General features: G+C 27.0%; 2 protein-coding genes across 2 annotated transcripts in view; one reads left to right on the top strand and one right to left on the bottom strand.

Moving 5' to 3' along the window:
- Positions 1-265: 265 nt before the first annotated feature.
- On the bottom strand, positions 266-5,542 carry LOC129988668 (lysine-specific demethylase 3A-like). The gene has a single exon (XM_056096937.1). The coding sequence runs from the start codon at positions 5,223-5,225 to the stop codon at positions 1,182-1,184; it is 4,044 nt and encodes a 1,347-aa protein (XP_055952912.1). The 5' UTR covers positions 5,226-5,542; the 3' UTR covers positions 266-1,181.
- A 681-nt stretch (positions 5,543-6,223) lies between these two features.
- Positions 6,224-25,127, top strand: part of LOC129987613 (EF-hand calcium-binding domain-containing protein 6-like) — a 39,252-nt gene continuing 20,348 nt past the window's right edge. Inside the window, exons 1-8 of the mRNA XM_056095575.1 lie at positions 6,224-6,305; positions 10,692-10,772; positions 11,861-11,988; positions 14,583-14,702; positions 17,897-17,991; positions 19,115-19,166; positions 23,174-23,310; positions 24,475-24,645. Of these exons, the coding sequence (XP_055951550.1) occupies positions 10,706-10,772; positions 11,861-11,988; positions 14,583-14,702; positions 17,897-17,991; positions 19,115-19,166; positions 23,174-23,310; positions 24,475-24,645 (770 nt within the window). The 5' untranslated portion in view covers positions 6,224-6,305; positions 10,692-10,705. The remainder of the gene's footprint in view (positions 6,306-10,691; positions 10,773-11,860; positions 11,989-14,582; positions 14,703-17,896; positions 17,992-19,114; positions 19,167-23,173; positions 23,311-24,474; positions 24,646-25,127) is intronic.

A 25,127-nucleotide genomic window follows, 5' to 3' on the forward strand; every position in this document is an offset into this window, starting at 1 on the left:
AATGAATACTTTTCGAAAATTATAGCCACATTAATGGAAAAGTAGTATACTTTGATGCTTAATTCATTCTGCTAAAAAAACATTTGCTCTTGAAATAAAAGTAGAAAATATAGATACTATTTTTATAAAAATAATTCAGATAAACTATGTAACACAGATTTAAAAAAAAAATTTCTGCAACAATTTAATTTTTAATAAAGATATAGACAAAAGTTTATTTTTTTTATTAATAATGTGTACAGAGGAAAGAAAATGGAGCAAATTAGCTTTCTATTAATTGAATATTTTATAGCAAAATAAATTTAAAAATAACATGCATGGAATAAAAAAAGATAGTTGAGAATGCAATAAGAAAATCTAAATATTTTAAATAAAATTGTAATTAAGAACATGGTGAATCAATTTGATCGTAAAAGATATTTACCAACAATTTTTTTTAATAATAAAAGATATTTAAAAGTTAATTTACATTATTAAAATACAATAATTTTGTTTAAATTATAAAAGTTAAAAATGTAATAAAGATAAAGTTATAAATCTGCATGAAAACTCTATTTAAACTATTCAACTTTACAATGCTACTTATTAAAAAGTAATATAAAAGGGGGGGGGGGGAATTAACATCAGTTTTTGCAAAGTATTATTATTATTTGTAATCCTTTTTTTCTCTTCTTCTCTACTTTCTTAAGCACGCTTTAAAAGTAAATAAAGATTGGAAAACATTTTTCTTTTTCTTTCATTAAACTTATATACAGTACTTATTAATATTGCACATCCAACAGTTTTTAAAATTGTACAAATTTATTTCAAGTACAATTGAACTTAGATTTTATTTCAAATAATTTAAATAGAAAAAGTATCTTATCTGTTATAGATAACAAAATATTAAGCATGTAGAGAAAACAACTGCTGCATAATTCCTAGGAATGTATTTTAAGACTTTGCTGGGTTTTTTTCAATGCACAATGAAATCACAAATATAATTTGAAGTAGCACAGTGAATGAACACAAAATGGAGAATATTTACAAATGGTAAATATACCGACTATAACAGTAATTTATAATGATATAAAACTCACACACTTGACATAAAAGAGCAAGTTTTCCACTTTTAGAGTATCATGAGGCATCTTCATAAATAATGAAAAATTTCATACAATGGCAGAGAAAATAATCACTCACTAGCTTGTTATTATGGTTTCATTTGTAGGCAACAAATGCGACAGAGAATCCTTAATCACATGATAAATTATATTCTTAATTTGTAATTTATCCTCATGATTTGTGTGAGTATCTGACAAATTTCTGAATTCTTGAGTTAGTTTAAAACAATGAGCAATGTTTTCTGGAGAAACAAAGTCTTCGGCAACTTTCACACAACTGTGTAAGTTTCGCACTTGGTGAGGTGCCCCAGCTGGAATAAATACTGCATCTCCAAGACACTGGGCAATAGCATATCCTTCCACACCATATTCTCTATAAAGTCTCAAACGTAACTCTGTATCCAAATACCAACTCTGATCATGAATGGGATCATTATGAGCTTCCAACTTCTCTCCTCTCTCAACAGCGACTTTATTGAGCAATTCTCGAATTTTATCTGCATCTCTAGCATTGTATATATGCCATAGTGCTCCAGGTTTGGTGTCTCGTTGCCGGACCCTAGCTCTCATTAAAGAGTCGCAACCTCCTTCATCAATGGCTTTCAATGCTTCTTGAATATGAAGCTCAGAATTCCCATCTAGAGGAATGCCAACATAAACCATTACATTAACAGCATCACTTACATCTAAATGTAGATTGGTAGTTCCTTTTGTAGGATACAGAGCAGATCCATAAGCATTATACATTTTAGGACCAAGATCAGGTCGCACAAAAAATGATGGCAGCCTTCCAGCCAAATTAAGAATGCCATTTCTGTGTGTGTATTCTGGTAAAGGCAGACCTTTCATGAGATCTTCAAATCTTGTGGGAAGTTTTTCACTAAAATCTTCACCAGGTGGCCAGTCTTTTAATTTTAAAAGCATGTACTCATTATTTTCATCTGTCAGCCTTTTACTAAAATTTTCAAAACCTTCCCAGAATCTTCTCATGGGTAGGCTTTTAAGAATTGCTCCAGTTTTACAATCTACCAAGTCATTCTTCACATCACCAAAATCTCTGCAAAATCCATCAGGATGCCAAAGAGTCATATCTAAGTTTTTTTGGACATTTTTAACCAATACTGGCTGCCCTCTCTTCCATTGTTCTTGGAAGAGAGCTAGATTGTCCTTATGATCAGATTTTTCCAAGAAGAGTAACCTTCCATTACAAAACCAAGAATGCGGGACAGTGGAAAATGCCAAATCACTTTCAATTTTTGTATAAATACGAATTGGAAGTGGATCTCTGCCACTTTTAGGCTGTGGATAACGTTTGTTAAATTGCTTAGAAATATTTTTTTCAGGATCTTTACTTTGGCAAGATTTTGTTACACTGGCAATTATATCATCTAATGAAAAAGTAGCTCCTTCACTCTCAGATCCAGATGTAATATCTTGATTATCAAGTAATAAGCTATTGCTTAAGAGATTAAAGTCTTCAAAACTGTTGAAGGCATCATCTGTCATAGGTAAGTTATTATTCATATTATCTCCATGCATGCTATTTCCTTCTAACCATCTCATAGCAGCATCAGATACTTCAATATCTAAATCATCATAGCCAATATCATTCCTAGAGGTTTTCTCAAAAGAAAAACCATGATTCCTTTCAGAAGTAAAAGATCTAGTGACACAACTCATCAGTTGTTTATTAATACCAGTGGAAATTATTTTATCAGGTGTAGAAGTCACTGGTGGATTACACTTGCAGTATGATGGTATGCCTAATCTTAGCCTAGCTTTATGCAATAAATCTTTCATAATCCATAAAGCATCACCAGGAATCATTTGAGTTAGGACTAAACCTTTTTGATCATGAGGTTGACGCATTGTGCATAACAACCAGTTGAATTCATCTCGATCTTTAGGTTGTTCCTCATCTGCTTCAGTCTTATCTACAACACCTAACTTTCGGACCTTATAGCAATCAATGCATACAGAAAAACCACAAGTGGGACATACCCAATGTATATTAAAAATGGTAGTTGAACAAACATCACACATCTCTCGAACCCCTTGTACAATTCTTTTCCAAGTTAAAAACTGTGGATCACCAATGTGGAGAGAGAGGGCCTCTTTTTCTTGCTCAATTAAATCACAAAACTGGTCACCAGTATGCTCTAATAAAGATTTTGCAGTCTCAAAATTTAGATCTTTCGGTGGGTCTTGAGGTTGAGGAAGCCATAAACTTAAATGTTCATTTGTAGCATCTGATGGATGAGAAAATCCAGCACTAAAGATTTGGCCAGTTTTGCTGAAACATAATTTTCTATATTCCATAAAACGACAATATGAATTATACATGCGGCGGTTGGTCCTGTGCATTGCAAGTCGACACTCACGACATTTTGAAAGTTTAGAAGCAACATCAAAACAGAAGGTATTTTGAAGGAAAGCAACATGTGAATGTGATTCAAAGAAAGACGTGCCTTTAATGGGTTTTATATTTTGATTTGATTCAGACAATCTAGGTCGGCCTCGCTTGCGAATGATTCCTGGAATGGGAGTTTTCACTTTAATGTTTTTCTTTTTATGAGAGCTTCCTTTCTCAGATTTTGATTTTCCAGATAAACCACCATTTCTTGTTTTTCTTTCTTCATCTGAAGTATTTTTAACTGGTGCTTCAATCATAGTATCAGGAGTATTGGTTCTTATTTTTTCTAAATCAGATTCAATACTACGTTTGCTTTCATCCTTTTTGCTGTCAAGTAAAGGATCTTCACACTTCATTTCTGCATCATTATCTGCTTTACCAGAGTCAGAATCTGCACTCTGGTTTGTGTCAATACTATTATCAATATTATTCTGTGAACTCTTTGTACCATCACTTGCTTTAAAATTACTTTTGGTGTCTACAGTTGATTTCATATCTTGAACATCTGAAGAGGATTTAATACTTTTATCTTCTGTAATAAGATTAGGTTTTGAAGCACTGATAATTTTTCTAATATCATCTTCAATATCATTATTATCAACCATTTTTTTCTTTGATAAGTTTTCATTTGCATTCTCATCTTTAATATTATTTTTTATTTGGCTGCTGCTAACTTTTCGTTTTGGTCTGCCCACTTTTGCAGGCTCCTTTTCCTCATTACTAGTTCCTAGTCCTGTTGTTAAACTACTTCTTCTGGGACTCTGCCTTTTATCGGCAGAAACTGCACTGAGCCGTGATGATGTTCTTCGTAAAAATACCTCAGCTCTTTTACTTAAAGTAATTTTTTTCTGTCTTTGTTCAAAGCGTTTACGCAGATTTCTAATTTTTAATCGACGAGTTTGCTTAAGTGGGGTATACACATGAATATGAGTTTTTCCAAGTTTCTTTGCATCAAGTTTTCGCTTATTAGCGCTACGACTAGATACAGGTTTATTCATTTCAGGGGATATTGACATTAGTTTTATAGACTTCTTTCTTCTCTTTCGCTTCTTTTTTGCAACATTTTCATCTTCAGAATCATATTCAGTCGTTTCAGCATACTTACAACCTTCTACATTTGAACGGGTAAGCTTAGAGAATTTTCGCACAATTTCACCATGAACTCTGGCTGTTCTGTTTGGTCGCACTGTCACAGTAGGAGCCTCATCTTCCTCGCTATCAGAATCAATTGTGATTAAAATTGGCTCACTTTGAGTTTTTCTTACATCAGAATCAAGTGTGCTACATGTACTTGCAGTACTGGCAGTGCCTCGACTAGCTCTACGCCTCTCTAATTTTCGTTGCCTCAAACGTGTTAAGAGAGAAGGTGGGTTAATATCAGACATGGCTGAATGAGCATCATCAGACAGTACTTCATGTTTGATATCAACTTTCAAGTATGAGTCATTATTATCATACATCTTGTTCTTCATATCATCACTTTCATACCTACTATCATCACAGCTACTTTTTCGGCGATTGGATTTCTTTTTGCTTCCAGATTTTTCTGAAATATTGGCTTTAGACTTCAATTTTGACCGATGCTTCGGTTTTCTGCCTCTTTTCTTTGATTCATTGCAGCTGGTATATTCCGATTCAACATCTTCAGTTGATTGCACAGATCGCCCAGTCTCATCAGAAGAGTATTCTCCTGCTTGAACATTCGCCATGTTTGTAAAAATTTGAAACTTTTATTACTGAATGATTTGCCGCTTTTCAAAACGAACGCATCGCTTCAAGATTTTCTAAATTCAACAGCTGTACATAGCATCGCTGTGTTCCATATTTGTTGTGACATTTTAATTTAAGATATCAACAACTCGAAACATTGAGCATCTATGAAACCGATCAAGCAGAATACTTTACAGAGTTATTATTGTTTTGACTACCAAAATTTATCTGCACACACGTATAAGAATCCCACTGCGTTTTCAGAATTTAAATATATATAAAACTGTACGATACAGTAATCAACAATACTTCCCATTTCAACAGCAACAAAATTTGATGTGATGTTATTGATGCCAGATATAAAATGTCTAATGTAACGATTTATTTATCTTAAGCAAACCGCTTTAGAAGCTGAAGGGTTGAAGCAAAACTTAAAATTGATAGACTTTAAATTTTCTTATTCTAATTGAATTAAAAAATTTTAAATTAAAATTTTATTTTCTTAAATATTAAGTTATCGAAATTTAGAATTGAAATATGTAAAGCATACTTCGTTCTCGTTTATGCTTCATTGTAAACATTCACACCACGATTGCCGGCCAAGAATGTAAAAAAATATGAAATGAATTTAAAATACATCAATATATCCCGAAATTCGTTAATATTCAAATACGTACAGTAAAAAAAAAATCGAGAAAGGATATAAAAATTTCATTACTGCTATTTACTTTTTTTCTTGGTTTCTTAATTGATACTAATGTAATTATTTTGCGTTACGTCCGTATTTACAGATATGAATAAAGCAGATTGAAATTAAGCACAGATTCGAAACTACTTCTACTTTCGATACATGTGTCGAAATCTTTATTTGAAATCGAGATTCCGACTTAGTTTTTGATATTTTAGGTATTTTTTCGCTTTTTGTATTATTTTAACTCTGTTAATTTTAAACTTTGTTAATTTTATTATATAAATTTTATTTGAACAGGAAATATTACTCGCATAGACAACCATGTTTCTATAGATATTAAAAACAACGGCAAGTTTCGCGTTCTTGATATTGTGCCGTCGCCAGATAAGTAATTATTTTTCGCCAAATTTTAATATTACTCATAATCTAATTACAAGTTACCAAAACCAACTGAGAATAAGTAAAACGATTTTAAATATGTATTTGACCAACGAATTCTCTTTTAAGGGAGCATATCTTTACATGATTTTAGGAACAGCATTTTCTTGTATGAATAAATTTCATACATTTAAATATTCAGATAAAAAAATGGCTTGTGTATTTTTATTTAGTTAAAAAAATTATTTCTGTATACTAAACCTGGAAATTTCAGATCTGTGTAACTAGAATATTCTTTCATCTGACCAAATGGAATAGCTAACTTATTATATATCTAGTAGATATGATATAAAATGAAGTCACCACGAAAAATATTTAGAATTTCAAAAAATCTGAAACAAATTTATTTATCAACAAATATGATCCAGAAAATCATTTTTACCATGAAGATTAATTAAACTTTTCTAAATAACTATACTTTTTAGTTATAATTTATCAATTATTTTTTTTATCCTTGTTATTTCACCTGTGAGAGCAGGAAAAAATTTTAACAACAAACTTTGAATCATGGTAATGCTTTATATTCAAAAAGGGGTTCATGACTGAAAAAAAGAAAATTTTACTTGTTTGTATTATAAATATAAATGTTAAAAATAACAAATCTGATACATTATTAATAAGTTAGAGAAATTCATTGTATCCATCTGAGAAATTTAAAATTGTCTAGATGTCATAACTTTTTTACTTTTAATAATATTTTATTCGTGATTTGAAGTTGTTTTTTCTGTTAATTATGAAAATATTTATAATTAATTTAGAGCAGATTATTTAACTGTATTTGGTGATTCCAAATTACAAGTCCCATTCTTTTATAATTTCACTTCTTGACGGACTTTAATACAGAATATTCTTACTTCTCTAGATCTTATAGTTATTTGTTTCTATTTCTCTTTATCATCATAAAAAATATTGCTTTGTACAAATATTTTTCTCTTCAAATATATTATTTGGTCAAAAGTTAATTGCACCATATTCTTAAGATTAGCTGACTTTGTTGCTTTTACTTTTTGGAGCAATTATCAGAAGATTTAACTTTAGAAATTTAAAAAAAAAAAAAAAAAAAAAAAAAAAAAAGGCCTTTAATTGGCAACTATTCATTGGAACATGGTGAATTTATTTCCTTGATGAAGTAAGAATACAGGATATAGATTTCAAAAGAAGAAACTATTTTAATATCCCTGTCTCTTTACCCCTTGCCTGCCATGGGCATATATATAAATCTCCCTAAGTCAATGTGTTAACTGCCCCTGGCATATATATACGTCTCGCAACTATACACGTGGCACTGGGAACAGAATCTCGCAAGTTATCCTTGGCAGGTAACTGGTTAATGTTGCTTTTTTTTCTTTCTTATTTGATAATTTGTTGCATAGAAATTTTTCATTACTCTACTACCATGTTTTACTTTCTTATTTTAGTTATTTGACTTTTTTATTATATATATATAAATAAAATTTCTTAGAAATGCTAATTCAATTATGAAACATTTATGATTCAAGCATTATTCTCCTGTTTTCAGAAGCATGCATAAGTTTTTGCTTTCATCTTAAAATTAACATTTTGGGTGAAGACCACAGATCAATTACCTGAGCATAAGCAATTTTAAATACAACTCCAAAAAAAGTGCTGATTAAAAAAATCTGTAATTCTAAATTCCTTGTTCTGAAGCTTTTCTTAAGGTACTAAAATAAAAAAAGCCTCCACTAGTGTGAATCAAAATCAAGTTCTTTAGATTAATTTTTCATCTAGCAGTGTAGATTGTTATTATTCTTACCATTTGTTCCATATATAAACATCAAATATAACTAGCTCATCACAAAAACCTCTCAACTGTAATGATCCCGATTTTGAAATTTATTAGCATTTTAATGAATGATTATTGGAGGTTATTATTACTCTCTAATTGCAATAATCATCTATTAAGAAACTTCTATAATAAATATTATTTATTTTCTACTATTTTAATATGATAGAGGTTATTAAAATTAAATTTTTTGCATATTTGAATTATAAAGAAGATATTAAATGGTTCAGGAGATACTACTTTCATCCCAAAATCTCGTCAGATTACCACTTATATTTAAGTTCAAGCACTTATAAAGATTTGTTGTGGTAATAAAAGACTGAAACGTAATATTTAAAAGTGGTTGCGAGTTGAAAAACCTTTCCCATAGTTAATATTTTGGACATTTGAATTATAACGAGGATATTAAGGAGATTTCAGGAGATACTACTTTCATCCCCAGAGTACCACTTATACAAGTAGTTTCCTCTGACAGCTTGATCATGTTCCGAATGCAGTGATATCGACAAATGAATTTTAATAAGAAGTTCTCTAAAATTACTTATATTCTGCAAGGCTTATTTTTTGCTTTGTTGTCTAAAAAATATAACAAATAAAAAATATCTTTAATTCTTCTCTACCAAGTTGCAAATCTTTTGCAAATATGTAAGAGAATTTTTTTTTCTCCCTTTTGTTTTTTCTTAAAAATCCATGTTAAATATACTTCTAATTTTAATTGCATACAAAAACTTTTATTATAAATTATAAAAGTTTATTTTAAAGTTATAATAATTAACCTCAATAATTAACCTTTTATCTACTTAATAAACCAAAATGCAAGTTGAATTTATAGATTTTTTAATTTAAAAAAAATTTCAGCATTTTGTACAATTATTTTAATAAAAGATTTTTCTGTCATTATATTAATATCAGAAAATGGTTTTAAATATACAAGCACATTTTTAATTTTTATTCTTTTTATTAAATTATCAATTATTGCCATTTAAAAACATTTATATTATTAAAAATTATAGTTTCTAATTAAGGTACTTAAATTACACAGAGCTATAACTAATAAATGGCATTTAGTGGTTTTTCATATGGTTTGTGATTGTCATATAATTTTTTTAAAATCTAAACTATAGTTCAATTGTTTTGAAGTCACAAATATTGGAAAAGAAAATAAGTGAATGCCAGCATTTAGAGAAAAAAAAAATGTTTTGGAATTAAGAGAAATTGTATGAATTTTGATGAAATAAAATTAATCTGCATTTTATTAACATGATATATTGTAATTTAAAGGAAACTTGAATAAAATGTATTAATACTTATTTATGTATAAAATATAGGTGCCTTTTTTGTCAATGAATATCCATTAGCTGATGTGTTGTGGCTATCTGCCTATTTATAATTACCATGTTCAGCCATGTTTTTAAATTATCATTTTTTTTTTTTCACAAACCTTTGGCTGATGTGCCACTACCCTACTTCAGTATGTTTAGGCCATTAGTTTCTGTACTCTAGTATGTCATTTAAGTAGAAAATATCTTTTCAGCCATCACCTATCTTTCTGATTCTGGTATTCTGCAATTTTTAATTATTTATCTATTTGTGATGGTGCCTTTTTTGTCATTCATGGTGTATTTTAACAGTAACATGTGAGGAGTTCAGAAACTGTGTGAAGTTAAATAGGTTACTCACCTTGACTGGAACTAACACCATTTTGAAATGCTTCAATTATTTACAAATATGCCTAGTGCTGTGTCTCACATGTACCTTTTACTTATCGAATGTACTGATACAAATCTTCTATCATTGCAGTTGCTTCTCAAATTTTGAAAAATGGTGATGGTTATATTAGTGTGACTGACCATATATAATTGCCACCATTGTTACTTTTAATGAAAGCTTTTTTTTTTGCACTAGTTTAATTGGATTTTACTGTAACTTTGATATGTTATACAGAACTATGTAATTTATAAGTTAAAAATAGATCTCATAAGTTTGATGGTGATCTCGTAAATTATATGTTTGTATTCAAACATTGATTTTATACTCGAGATTTTTTTTCTTTTTTCAGTAAGATGTCCAAATCACGCCCAAGTGTACATCGCCTTTCATTAATAAATATTATTATAGATATTTCAAGACTTTTCCAGTAATAATACTTATGTCAATTTTTATTTGTGGCTAATATTCAATGTTGAAATTTTCCTTTGGCTATGAGATTAAATCCTGTATAATTAGAATCCCCATGTAGAGCTACTGCTGTTCTCTAATCATATTATAAACAACTTAACCATCCTGCTTTGTTGTATACCCCATATGTGTAAGCCTGTATATAAGAGTGAGATTTAATTCTAATGTTGAAAGTTAGTTTTGCTTGTGGTTTAAGAAAAGGGGGGAAAACTCTTCTTTCAATGATTTGTAAAGAGAAAATTATTGGAGGTTCCATTTACTTCTAAATATTAAAGAAATACAGCAGAATCATTATTTGTATTATAACAATTTAAATTTATTGAAGACTAATTTTTTTTTCTTCTTTTTCTGTAGGATATTAATTAAAAATGGCTTGCTCAGTAATGGGTCCAGAAAATGACAAGAGATGTGGTAGTCCTGCTTATTCAAGAATTGGTGAATAAATTTCAATTACAATAATTTTTTTTTTTTTTTTTTAGATGTAGAATGAAGAATACTCATTTGGAATGAGGAATTATTTTAATAACTAAAAACATTTTTAAATCCGTTTTAATATATTTTAAATATTAAAAACATTGTATAAAATTATTTTATATTAGAGAGAATTATTCTTTTATTCATTTATATTTTGAAGTGGGGGTGGGATGTATTTATGTCTAGTTTGATGAGAAATATTCAATGATTATTTAACGATAAAAGTAAAATAAATTGTAACCTTTATAGATTATTTGTATCCAAACTTATCATAGTCTAATTGAAAGAGTAGAGAGTAGTTTTTGAATTATAGGTAAGATTTTATAGCTCAATAATTGATACATTTGATAAAATTTTGACTTAACTTATTTGCAGTTTTCCTACAATTCGGTTTTAAAAGTACCAAAAAAAAAAAAAAAATTGTCAAATTATAAAAATGTACTCAAGTGCATTATTATTTATTATGAAAAAATCTGCAAATCACATGCTATATAGTTTGATGATTCAAATTGGCAAAAAAAAAATTTCTTGGCACTTTTTGATCACTATTACAACCAACAAGTGCCCTTACTTTCTTCCATTTTAATCTTCAAACAAATATCTATTCTTTTTTTTTTTAAGAATTTATGCTTTGTTTCACAATTTACTGTGATAATTTTCAATAAGGCCAATTACATTTATTAAGGAATGCAATTTCTGTATTTTTTGGAATCTCAAATTGCAATTAATTGCATAATCCCTCCCCCAATCACTACCCTTTAAATATATACTTTGAAAATTCTGAATAGTGCATTATCAGTAACATTGTTTGCTCCTGTTTGGTACAGGAAGTTTCCAGAATTACTTGAGTGAACAAAACAAAAACTAGTTCTCTCTCTCTCTCTCTTTTTTTTTTAATCTTTATTAGTTTGCTGTTCTATTAAGTACTGAAATTAGTAAAAGTTAATAAATCTGGTTTTTTATATAAGAAATTCTTGATTTTATTTAATTTTGATACATTTTAAAGTATTTTTAACATAACTAGGTTATTTTTATATTTAATTCCATAGCTTCCTCTGCAAGTGTATCATCTATTGCTTCTTTTCCTGAGTATGACTTGAGACCAAATATGAAACTAGAGGATATTAAAAACAGATTATCTGGCTTAGTGGGAAGCAAAGGCTCAGATTTAATCCAGGTTATCCAGTTTTCTGATTTCATGTGTCTTTTATAATTTATTTATGCTTATTGCTCATTTTTGTTAATAAATATCATTTCAAATTTCAGAAAAAAGCTTTATAATTGAATTCTTATGTATGTTATTATCTGATTACTTATCCTATTAACACAAAATGCTCAACAACATTATTACAGTATCTTCATGATGTTGTTTGGCATTCAGAATATCAAATAACACTATTTAGATAAGCTAATAAGTCAATGCCAACAGTTATATCTTTTTAGGTTATAATAACATAAAATATTTGTTTCGTCTAACAGTACAAAATTACTGTGGTTGTAATAGAAATTAAGTGAAAACTACAGAATTACGGATGTATAATAATAAAACTGCATGAAACTAATAAAAAAATGGATATATATGTGGCAAAACTAGGAAAAAAAATGGATATACGTATATATGGAGAATTAAAAAATAACCTGGAAATGCTCTTTTCATGAATAGGTATATTTTTAGCATGTTCAGCAGGGGGGGGGGGCAGTATCTTGTCCCAGACTGAATACAAAAACATTGGAGTTACTCTTCAGTACAAAAAGGAATATGCGAGTTTATGATGTTAATGAATTAAAAATGATGACTTAAGAAAAGCAAAGGTGTTTGCTATTTAATGAAATAATTGTAAATGTCTAACAAATAGTGTTAATGTATTTGATCGACAAGATTGTATTGTAAGATTATTAAAAAAAAATTTCGCTTTTATATTCAGTCAATAATAAATGCCTTAAATAATTGTGAATAATGTCTGAAAATATTTGTTTAAATTTGTTAAAATTCTTTGGAAATTCTTCAATAAGTTATTAATATTATGCTATATATTGATAAGAAGTGCAACTGATGACTGAGTAACCAATGTTGGAGAGTACCAGACACTTTTTGCCATCTGTATATAAAAAAATTGTAATTATCTTTGTAATTATATATAATAGTCTGTATTTCCAATGAAAATTTGAATATTGGATCTTTTAAATTTTATGAATTTTTTTTTTCAAACTTCAAATAATCCATTGTTTCTATCATAATTTCTTTCAGTTTTAATTGAAAAATTACTATAATTTAGAAGCATTTACATTAGTCTACTGTAATTAAGAGTGATGTTGAAATTTTACTTTGTATGTTTTATTTGTACTTTTCATTTAGAATGCAGGCATTTGTTCTCTGATATGTATATATGAAATTATTGTTATGAAATAAAACCTTCTTGAAAATATCAATGATATAAAAAAAATTAATATTTGCATTATTGTCATATTTTAAAATTTAGAATATTGTCATATTTTGGATTTTTATTTATATATTTGGTACTGACTGCAGCCATAAATGGACTAGACTTTTCCTTATTTGCAGAAAATGCATGTGCTGTTAATATATTCATAAGTATTGAAATTTCTCTGTATAAAGATGATTATTCATACTTGGGTAAGGAATAAATCTATATTGAAAAAAATCTGGTCTGTAATTTAATCAATATATTAGTATTTTATCTTTCATTTAAAAACATATTTATGAAGAAAAAAGTAATAATATAAGCATGCTTCTTTCGCACTGCATTACGCTAAAATATTCTTACTTAGATTTGCAAATGGGAAAAATTATTTCAAACAATTCTTTAAAACTTTTCAATTACAATTCTTTAAACAATTCTTTAAAATGAGAAAATGTTTAGTGGAAAAATAAATTTATAATATCAAAAAGTAAAAAAGAAAGAAATGTTTGGATATAATTAAAAAAAATGTTTATTATAAGCATGATAAAGCACATCATTTACTTAGAACATGATATGCAGATAATTCTTATTTCCAAATAATAATTTAGCAAATTTTTTTTTTTTTTTTTTTTTTTTTCCATTTCTTGGAGCATATATTACATATGATACCTATGCAATATATTATCTAAGGCAGACTGATATTTTAAAATCTATTATGATAACATATTCTAAATTATGTTATCTTTTAGCTTTCTGTTTGAAATATTTAGTTAATTATTTGATAAAAAGAATTTTAAAATGCGTAATGTAAAGTGATTTATAAAAGTAAAATGTCTTAAAAAGCGGTGGCAGATTTTGAAGACTTTCTATCAATCTATAACTGTTCATACCTGTGTTCAATTATTAAAATATCAACTGTAATTATTTTATTTGGATGGGGGAGGGACTTTTTTCTGGACTAATCTTTTTTAGAACTAATATATCATGCTACTTGTTCATTTTTAATGATATAAAAATATTTAGTAGCTATTTAAATTTGCCTAACAACACTTGTGAAATTATTAATATAAATATTATTTTATTTCACTTTCACCATAACTGTGTGTAATATAACATTCCAGGCTTTTCTTTTTTCTATATTTTCTAATATTCTTTGGCCAGTTTTTATAAGTTCAAATTTATAAAAATATCTTTATGGACTTTATCTCATTATATGAAATGTTTAATGAAGTGAAAAATTCATTTAATAGTAGTATTACTATTAGAGTTAAATTGTAAAACAAAGAGGAAATTGTTTTTAAATTTTCCTTATAAGTCTTGTTTATTATTTTTATTATTTCAAATATAGGCATGCAAAAACTTTGATCGGAGATCAACCAATAAAATACCAAAGGCTCAGTTTAGACAAGTTCTGAGAACATTTTGTTTTCCTATAACTGCTGCACAATTTAATGCTCTGTTAAATGAGGTATGTATATAATTTGTGTCTATATGCATGAAGGTAATTGTCATGAAATATAAACAGCACTCTGTTTTATTTTATGAGTTGCATGCAAAAGAAAAGATTCATTAAATTTTTCTTTTGAAACTAAAAGTGGTCAGAAATGTGGCTTCGTAAGTAGTCTAAAGTACCTAATAACTGTCCAAAATCATAAACTTTTGTCAGTTACTAAAAATAAGTATTTTTTTTATATTATTTTTTGACCCAATTACTTCAAAAACCGTACCAGTTAATAAATTTTTAAAAAATTTCTGTTGCCAATTAAAAATTTATATACCCTAAAATGATTTTTTTTTTCTTTTTCTAAACAGTAACTACTAATGAATATGTTTCTTTGTGCATTTTATTCTGATTTTTATATTCAAAAAAGTTATTTTGCTAAAAGAGATTTTGGTGCAATATCTGACCTTATAAAAGTGGGAAGCCCATGGAGAAGGTATTTATAAAAAATCAAAACTATTTTTTACCATTTTTTTTAAGTTGATCATCATCTACAGCAGCAGCAGTAACAAAGTATACTCCTTTACGAGTTAATAATATTGTTAGTCACAGCTTTTCAGATGCTGAGTCTTTAATTTTTAATGTTACTCCAGACCATTAATGTTATTTTCAATGACACCTGTTTTGATCAATATTGGCAGAATCTTAAAGGTTTTTTTAAAAAAGCTTTAAATCATTTATTATTATTAAGTAAATATTGTGGATCTTACAAATGAAATTTGATGTTGGAAAATTATTCTTGCCAGGTACATAAAAAAAATTCACAAACTATAATTGTTTTTATTGAATTTAAATAAAGTGCGAGGAATAATATACAAGAGTTTTCAGCATGCATGAACTTGTTTTACTACTCACATTTTCTTTCCCTTTTTTTTTTTGTTTATTTTTTTTGTTTGTTTTTGTTTGATATAATTCATTACTTATGAAGGTTTAGTGTGTGTCATGTTTATAAATTCATAACATAAAATTAAATTTCTTGTGTACATTAAGAAAGACAGTTCTTAAAACTGCTTTCTTAAAATATGTTGGTCAACATTTGAACTCTCCTTGTTGTACATCATAACTCATAGGTAGACAGCATTTCTTATTTTGCTAATAGAATGAATTTTTTTTAAAGTTTTTCAATTTTTTAAAATGGTTGTGAAGTCAATTTTGGCTGAGAAGAATTAATTAGAATTTTCTGAAATTGTTTTAATTGAATTTCCTGTTAATATCATAAATGCACATTTGATTTTCTTATAAATTATCAATCTTTTAAGTGGAAAAACTTTTTTCTGACTAAAGCAGTGGGGGGAAATTTAAACAGTGTGTCTTAGAGTTTTTTAAATTTGTGAAACACTTTCATTCTTTGCAAAATCATCATACAATTGTGAGACAGGACACATTTCTACAGATTTCAATGTTTTCAGAATCAAATTTACAATCAGATTAATATTCTTTTATGTAATAATCCTACAATATTTTTAATATCTCAAGCTTCATCTATTTTCTGTATAAATTTATTTTACATCTCAAAGTTTATGTTTGGCACTTTTTTTTTTTTTTTTTTGGTCTCAAGTTTGTGTCATGTCTGAATTGTAAATTTGTGCACAAGAAAGTCCATTGTTTCTAATGTAGTTAAAAGTTTTATTATTATTTAAAATAAAAGTTTTGAAAATTTTAAAATATTGATAAAAAACGCAATTAGATTATTGCTCTTTTACTTTTATTTTAATATTAGGTTACAATTGAATGGAAATTAGTTTGTGGTTGATTTAATTGCAATATTATTTATCATTAATATATCACTTTTCCATATACTAGGGTTTTGTTTGACTTATGATATTTATAAAGATTTATGTTAATTTTAAATATTTTTAACAAACTTGTTTCACGTTTGTGTAAGAATTAAATTTTGTAATTGATTTTTATTTTTTTATTTTACTCGTTTCTTGGTATTTCGGAGCTTTAAAATTTGTTCTTTATTTTTTTGGTGGTAAAACACCTTTTTATAGCGTCAGTACTCTATTATAATTTAATTGGTTTATTAATTATCATTACCTAAAGACTGAAATATTATTTATTTATTACAAATACACAGAAGATTTGCTATCTCTAGCCTTCCAACATTTTTAAACTTTACAGTTTAAAAACGCAAGTACAGAGCATGAGTCAAGATGAGTAGCATCAAAAATTTGCTGTCCGCACAGAGGACATAAAGAAGAGTCACAAAGCCCAAGCTAATACAAGAATGGGGGCAAACAGTCATGGCCTTTAGTAAGGCTGAAAACTGTCACAGCTGCACTTCTTGGAAAATCTGTGATCATCTATGTATCCTCAAGCAATGAGGTCTATGGCTTACCAGCAGATTCACACAGTGCTTTCTGCTTTATTGCACAGTGCTCTGCTCTGAAATTTTGAAATATCAATTTAAGTTTTTCAAAGTAAAGTTGCAGATCAAAATTTGTTTTAAAGGAAAAAATCTTGTAAAATCTGTTATTAGTCCTAAAAAATAAGTTGTTTTTTGAAACAATAAAAGATTATTGCATTTTTATTTTTATACTGTTGATTTTTTCAATTATTTTCCCTCTTTTCTTTTAAGCATTTTGATTGCATATCATACCAAAGCAAATCTTACCTGTAATACTCTCTTTCAATTTAAACAAATATTGAAAATAGTGTGGTGAATCGCATATAAGCCAGTAACAGCGCTTCTGCCCGAACAGCTGTTTTAGCAAAATCGGTTAGTTACTGGACTGCTAACCTAAAGGTCCCAGGTTCTATCCTCACGCGTCTCTAACCTCTAAAATAGTATAACTTTACAGTACGAGCATATTTGCATATTAGAGGCTTTGAAAATATTTGTTTTTAAGTTTACTGTATAAATCCCCCTCCCCCTTGTTTAAAAAGTGAAACATTCTTCATATCCCTGTTGCATTATTTAAATTCCAGTCATAACGTTCAATTTAATTGCAAACTTATCAATAAATGATTAAAATCTATTACCCATACCTAGCAGTTAGAAATGTCCTGTGATTATTTACGATTTACTTTTATGTTCGAAACTTAACATTTTATATTTGTCTCTCTCAATTTATGTAACTAGTGTATATGTATGCATATGTATTATATAGTGTGCAAAAACTTTTATATGCACTGATTTTGAACCATTCTATTTTTAGGTTAATATGAATCAGCCTGGAAAGATAAATTATGTTGATTTTTTCACCAGAATATCAGGTGGGAAAAACATCAATGTACAAATAACTTCTGAAAAGTAATTTTTTTTCTTTATTAATTTTGGTTTAAAAACTAAAAGATAACAGAAACATGATACTGATGCATTTAATTATTCAGCAGTTGTAGACAATGATATAAACATCAAAAATTTGATATTAATTTTTTTAAGTCAATTGCTTAATACATGATGTACATACAAAAAAAAAAAAAAAAAAAATCCTTGTATATGTTTTTTTTTTTTTGAAAACATTTGTTATTCTTTTTTAAATAAAAGTTAATAAACATTATACAATAAATATGAAAACCTTTATATACAAATAGATAATAATGAATATGTATCAATGAATGCAGAAAGTAATGGTAATTTTTATGTAGCTTTTAAATTATGATGCACATACAAGTATGCTATTCTCATCATTCTTTTTTAGCTAAAAAATATTATAGGCTTGCATATTATCTAAACTGAGACATAGTGGAAAAAAGCTTTCAAAATCCTCTGCAATACAGACTGTTGCACATAAAATTGCCAAGTTTAGCCTATAGTTACTCAGTATTTACTAATATAGTGCTTAGTAAGAAAAAGTTTCTTGAAATGTTATGTAATTAGAAAAAAATAAAAATTTAAGTATTTTTCCAATAACCTGTGCAATAATATGTAGTGAAGCATATTCATACACCAATTTAAAATTCAAAAAAAATAAATAAATAACTTTTCAGTGACACAAGTTTTCTTTCTGTATAATTTGTTTCTAATTTTAATAATAATTAAAAATATTTTAAAGTATATTTTACAATAACATTTTTTGTTGCAATTATTGGATGAAGTTAGTATTTTTTTGTATGCATGTTATATCTGCTATATAATTAAGAACAAATTTCAAAAATGAAATATAGATGATAGAAGCCTGAAATGCTATTTTTTATGCTATGATGTTTTTGATTGGAAATTTTACTTCACTTTAAATTTTTGACTGAATGGGAAAATTCTAAAATTTACAGTTTCATAATCATGATTGTTATTTTATTTTTTTATTTATTGCTTGTTTTCAGTGCATTTTAAATATTCAAGGAGATACTCTTTATTAACATTACTGTGAGCTTAACTTAGTGAAATTTTTTAACACTTCTTTTTTTAGTGTATTTGTTCTATTTGTTTTCAGAGTTTCTGATGATCTTCCAATTGATGAAGTAGAATTGAGAATCAAGCAGAAGGTACTAAAATATTTAATTTTGTAAAATTTATATTTGTTTTTAATATTACTATTTTAAATTATTATTTATTTATAAAATAATATTTTTTGATAAGAATGAGTTATATTTGTTATCAAACTAATTTATTCATTTAAAAATTGAAGATTTTCAAACATTTGTTGTAAGTCAATGCATTTGCAATATACTTTTTCAACTTTGGCTCTATTTAAAAAAAGAAAAAAGAAACTCATATTTTATTAAATTAATGAACAGAACCTAAGAATAGGAAATTGCTTTGATTACAAAATCCATAGCCATCAATAAAGGGACCTTTAAAAATATTTTCTAATTTGGAATATTTCTCATAGCCATTATAACTTTTTTATATATTTAGAAACTCAAACTAGGCTGCAAATATGCAGACACCCTTATATATATATATATGAAATGTTAAGTTATAAATGAATGTGGTAACATATATAATATTTTTTTTTATTTATTTATTTATGCCTTTGCTCATGATTGCATTGTTCGTTTTTCAATTTTTAAAAGGTAAATAAGCATATTAGCTGGATAACAATCTTAAATCGTTATTTATTTATCATTTTTTTCTATCGCTTTTTGTAACCATATAAAGCCTAACCTCTAATACTGTCACATATTAATGCTTGTATGCAATCTTTAGAAACTCGTGGCAGGTTATTAAGAACTCGAGCTTGTTAAAATAACATGATTGTTATAACTCAAAGGAGATACATAATTAAATTTTAAGAGCTTTTAGAAAATTTTAGTAACAAATGATTGACATAGCTATAAATTTTATTTGAAAATAAATATACAATTAATCAGTCTGTATTTGTGTGTGTGTGTAGGAGGTGACTTCTTGCTCTTTGTAGAAATGTTACTTAAATTGCATTGCTTGGATGATTGAATAATGGATTATATAGCAACACAAATTATTATACCCTGAATACTGAAAGGGACTACATGCCTGCTCCTTTTTTTAAAATAAATAAAAGAGGCACGAAAAAAATTGAATTTTAATGAATTGATGCATAGGAAAATTAAATGAATATTTTTATAGAAATTATTTATTATACATATGTATGAGAAAATTTTTTTGTTCAATGCAATTAGTTAATGTTAGTAAAGTTCAATTAGTATTTTCAATCAGTCTGTTTGCTTACTATCATTTTATAGTTGATATTGCAGAATGGATCTATCCAAGCTTATTATTTTTTCTTGCATATGCATAATGCATTTATTGACTAAAATAATATAAAATATATCTGCATCTATTTGAGGATTTTTATCTAGACTTTCTAGAAAATAAAAGTACATTATAATGACAATATTAATTTAATTTTTATTTAAAAGTATTTCCTGAATAATTCATTAAATATCAATAATAATTTCTGAAATATAATACACAATGCTTTAATTAATAATAATAGTAATTTTTAAAAGTTATCAAAAAAAGTTTGCATACAGATAATAAAAAGTCTTCGAAAATGGTTTCCATGGATTGTCAATTAAACTTTAATATCTGGTTGGATAACTTTTATATCTTCTATCAATCATTTAGCATAGATTGGTGGCTTCTTCAGATGAAATATTTGTTATGCTGCCAAATTTTGCATTCTTATAAGCCCCATAAATGTTCAATGGAGTTTAAATCTGATGATTGTGGAGGAGAATGTAACTGATTTTTCATACTGTATAACAGCCAGAGCTTTACATTGTGGGCAATGTGTCTTATTGAAACCAGAAGTCATCACCAAGGTTCAAAACTTGTGCACTCTGTTTCATATTTTCTTTTAATATTTTCAGATATCCCACATGATCTAATGTGGAATCTATAAAAGTTAATCGACCTACTCCAATTGCTGCCATGCACCCCCCCCCCCTCAATCATTACATCATCTCCAACATATTTAACTGTAAGCACAATTTTCTTCACAAAAGCTGTACTTTGTTTTCTCCACATCAGTTTATGCCCTTTGATGGCAAAGATACAAAACTTGCTTTCATCTGAGAATATTACTTTTTCCCAAAATTCAGAAGGTTTATTTACCTACTCATTGTCAAAATTTAAATATTTTGTTTTGGCAGATGAAATGTGTAGCTTTCTACAATCTGCATGCCCATGATAGTCATCCTTTTCCAGTATTTTATGAAAGTATTATTTTTAAATCTATTCAGTATTATTTTTCAGTATTACAGAAAAGATTTCTTAAATCTCTCTAAGATAAAATACTATTTGAGATGAGGTCATCTTTGGATTTAAACATACGGATTTCAGGGTGCATCTCTTTTCTCGTAAAGCCAGCTTAGATGAGAGGCCACTACGTGACTCTCAGATAAGAGATTACGATGAATTGTAATTATTGATCACTCTTTGGATAGAAGAATAAGTTGTTCCAACTATCTGGCGAGTTTCTCAAACAGCTCCTTAATCTTAAGATGATTTTCTTTTCATTTGGAGTAATCTCCTTTCCTTTAGAATCTATTTTAAATCAAACACGATACATACTACCTTTAAAAAATCTTCAAAATGCAATTTTAAATTTACTTAACAAAACTAAATACTTATTAAAAAGTGTGTATCATATTAAAAAAAACTATGTTTTTTTTTATTCTATTTGTTTTATTGTCACCAAAGTTGAAATAAATAAATAGCAAAAAAAAAAAAAAAAATTAATGCAGATGATATTTTATTTCATACAAATTCAAGAAGGTCAAAAAAATAAAAATTAATTTGCAAATATCTTTTTAATTTGTATTTGTAAGCAAACTTTAAAACTATATGTGTTTTATTTCTGATATTTTTATTGATATTTAAAAAATTGTTCAAGAAATACCAAAATAAAAATTAAATTAATATTGTCACTACAGTGTGCTTTTGTTGGCTCTTGAAGGTTTACTGTGTATTTGTACGCAGATGTTTTCTGGCAAGTGTAGATTTAAAAAAAATCTTTCTTACTCATGATTTCTAACAGATATTTTATTGTATTTATAATATAGGTAACTGATAAAATTCCAGATTTTAGTGGAATGTTCTTATTTCATTTAAACATAATTTCAATGGAAAGGAAGAAAAGGGCATTCTAAATCCACATAATTATAGATATATTTTTCTTTCTTCTATTATTTAGCAATATCTTTAACCATGTAATTATTGATTAATTTTTAAAATTTATAAAATGAAAGAAAAAGGAAAGTAAATTAGATAAACGAAAAGTAGAAATTAAATAACTTTTAAGTTAGAAAAAAAAAAAGAATGTTGCACAATTATTGATGAGCATTTTGATGTTATTATTGAAGTTGTTCTTTCTAGTTATGGTCCAATAGCTAATTTTTAAACTATTGTAATGAGATATTCACTTGTAGACGCAAAAATGTTTTAAATGATATATTTAATATTGTTAAACACAGTGAAGACATTGCTGCTACATTCAAAAAAAAAAAATTCTACTCTTTAATGGAAATTGACCGAGTCATGTGACTTTGAATTTAATCATTTTAAGCCAGTTAATATTGTTATTATTGCTTTGAAAAATAATTATGCCATGCATTGGGGAAGCTTTCTCAAGACATGTTATGAATTCAAGATTATAGATATTATTAAAAATTGCTTAAATAATGATGCGCAAAACTTTATAAGTTGGTGGATTTGATTGGCCAACGCATGGATTTTTGTTTTTGTTGAAAACATCAATATGCTAAGAATTATTTCATTAAATAAGATTGGATGCATGAGTCATGAGACTATTCAAAGTTAAACTTCATAATTTTTGACAATGCATTTATTGACTGAAATAACTTAAAATATGATTTCTTGTGTCATTTAAAACATTTTTTCTGTAATTTAAAAGTATATAGCTATTTCTAAAGATTTAGAAATAAGATCTGGGACCACAGTTAGAGTGGGCAGATTATATTTATTTATTAAATATATATATTTATTACTAACACATTACTTTATTGAATTAATGCAATAAATTATGCTTTCAATGTTTTTATGTCAGATTAAATCCAGATTATATGATATAATACGTGCTTTCTGGCTGTTTGACATAAACAAGGATGGTTTGATACAGAAAACTGAGCTACGTCGAATCATTCGAAATTACTGTTTTGACCTGAGTGATGAATTGTTTGATGAGTGAGTTTTTAAAAAATATTTATTCTGATTTAAGCTCATAACTTTCTTAAAAAATTTCAAATTTCATTTCATTTTATTTTTTGCGTTTTAGGTATTAATAAAAATATTTATTAAAACTTGTCTTCCCCCACCCCTTCTGAAGACAAATAGTTAACAGAAATGTTCAATTTATCTAAATAAAGAAGCTGAATATGATTAATGTACCTACAAATTATGAATTTAAGCTGATTTGATGTTAAAAAGAATTTTCCCATTCTTGCAGTATAGTGAGATAACGCTATTAAAAAAACATTTTTTAAAGGTAATAATTATAATGTGATGAGGTCTCAGATAAATAACTTTCTAATGTTTCTTTTAACTTTTTGAGTTTTAAGGCATCAGACCAAAAATATAGAGTGAAAAACTATCCTTCCTCCTTGCCCCAAATGAAGATAATTCGTCTCCCTATGGTTCAAGTTTTGACATTTAGAATAACTTCAGATATAACATTTCATTAAAAAAATATATCATCTGAGGTTATTATTTTCTCTGCATTGTTAATGTTCAAATATATAATTTTTCAAATATTTCAAATTAGAACTGCAATTTTATTGATTTGATAGTTCAAAGATATAAAAGATTGTAGCAGGAAAAGTAATTGAATTATTTTTTTTAATGCTGAACAGTTTTGAGTGTTTTTTTATGCGTATAATGCATTGAGAAGTAATAATTTATAGTTTCTAAGTTTTTCAAATTAATAATAGATTTTAAATATTTTACTAATGTCTTCTTAAATAATTTTTAATGATTTTTTTTTCCTGTTTGTATGCTTATGCTTACAATTTTCTGCAATTAATGGAACAAATTCAGTGCTATTTCTGTTTTTCATCAATAACTTTCTAATTTCAAGTTGTTGTAATAGATTTATGTTGATGCAAAATAAGGATTTGTTTCTTAGATTTCAATCTATAAGTTTCTATATAAAATATAAAAAAATATTGACAGGGGGGGGGGAGATGTTTAGTATAGAATAACATGAGCTAGCATCATTTGCTTATAAAAATAAATATCTAAAAATTTAAAATTCATCTTTTATGTTTTTATAATACTATTCTGTTGTGAATATTTAAAAATTCTGATTCAGCGAACTCATTATAAAAATTTATTTTATCCTCTCTTTTTCAGTTTGTGGAAAAATTATGATCCTAAATTAACTGGTGTGATCAAGTACAAAGATTTTTTGATAAGACTGGGTATAAATGCTGATCGATACCAAATGTACATGCCATCAGAGACTGTAGCCCAAGCTTTATGTTGGTCTGATAAAAAAGCCAAAGATACAACTGATGAAATTTGGTAAAAAAAATTATTGATTATTTTAAATTCCTTAAGATTTACTTTGAATTGTGTGACTGTTCAGTTTTATTTAATTTAACAAAGTCAATAACTTATGATTGTAAATAATTTGCTTTGCTTTATTAGATTTGAAATAAATTTCATGCATGCACGCACGCACACAAAATTAACTAATTTGTTGTTGGTATATTTGTTTGCTTATATAATGGATTTTATATACAGATTTGCATATCTTTGTTAGATTCAGTAAATTTATTTTTGTTTTGAGTAATTATTTTTCACTTTGCTGACTTATATTACAAAATATGTTTGCATAATTTGTTACTTTTATTGTTGTTACATTTGTGCAGCTAAATAAAAATTATACATCAGTAAAGAAAATGTTATAATAATATCTTTTAATAAAATATTACTTTGATAGTTTTTAAGAAACATCAGTTTTTTATCTCTTGTTATTTGAAGTACTGAATATAAATATAATG

This window comes from Argiope bruennichi, chromosome 10 (assembly GCF_947563725.1).
Source record: "Argiope bruennichi chromosome 10, qqArgBrue1.1, whole genome shotgun sequence".
Taxonomy (NCBI): domain Eukaryota; kingdom Metazoa; phylum Arthropoda; class Arachnida; order Araneae; family Araneidae; genus Argiope; species Argiope bruennichi.

Bases quoted from the DNA above. Each gene is read 5' to 3' on its own strand.
- LOC129988668 (XM_056096937.1), bottom strand. From the start codon at position 5,225: ATGGCGAATGTTCAAGCAGGAGAATACTCTTCTGATGAGACTGGGCGA.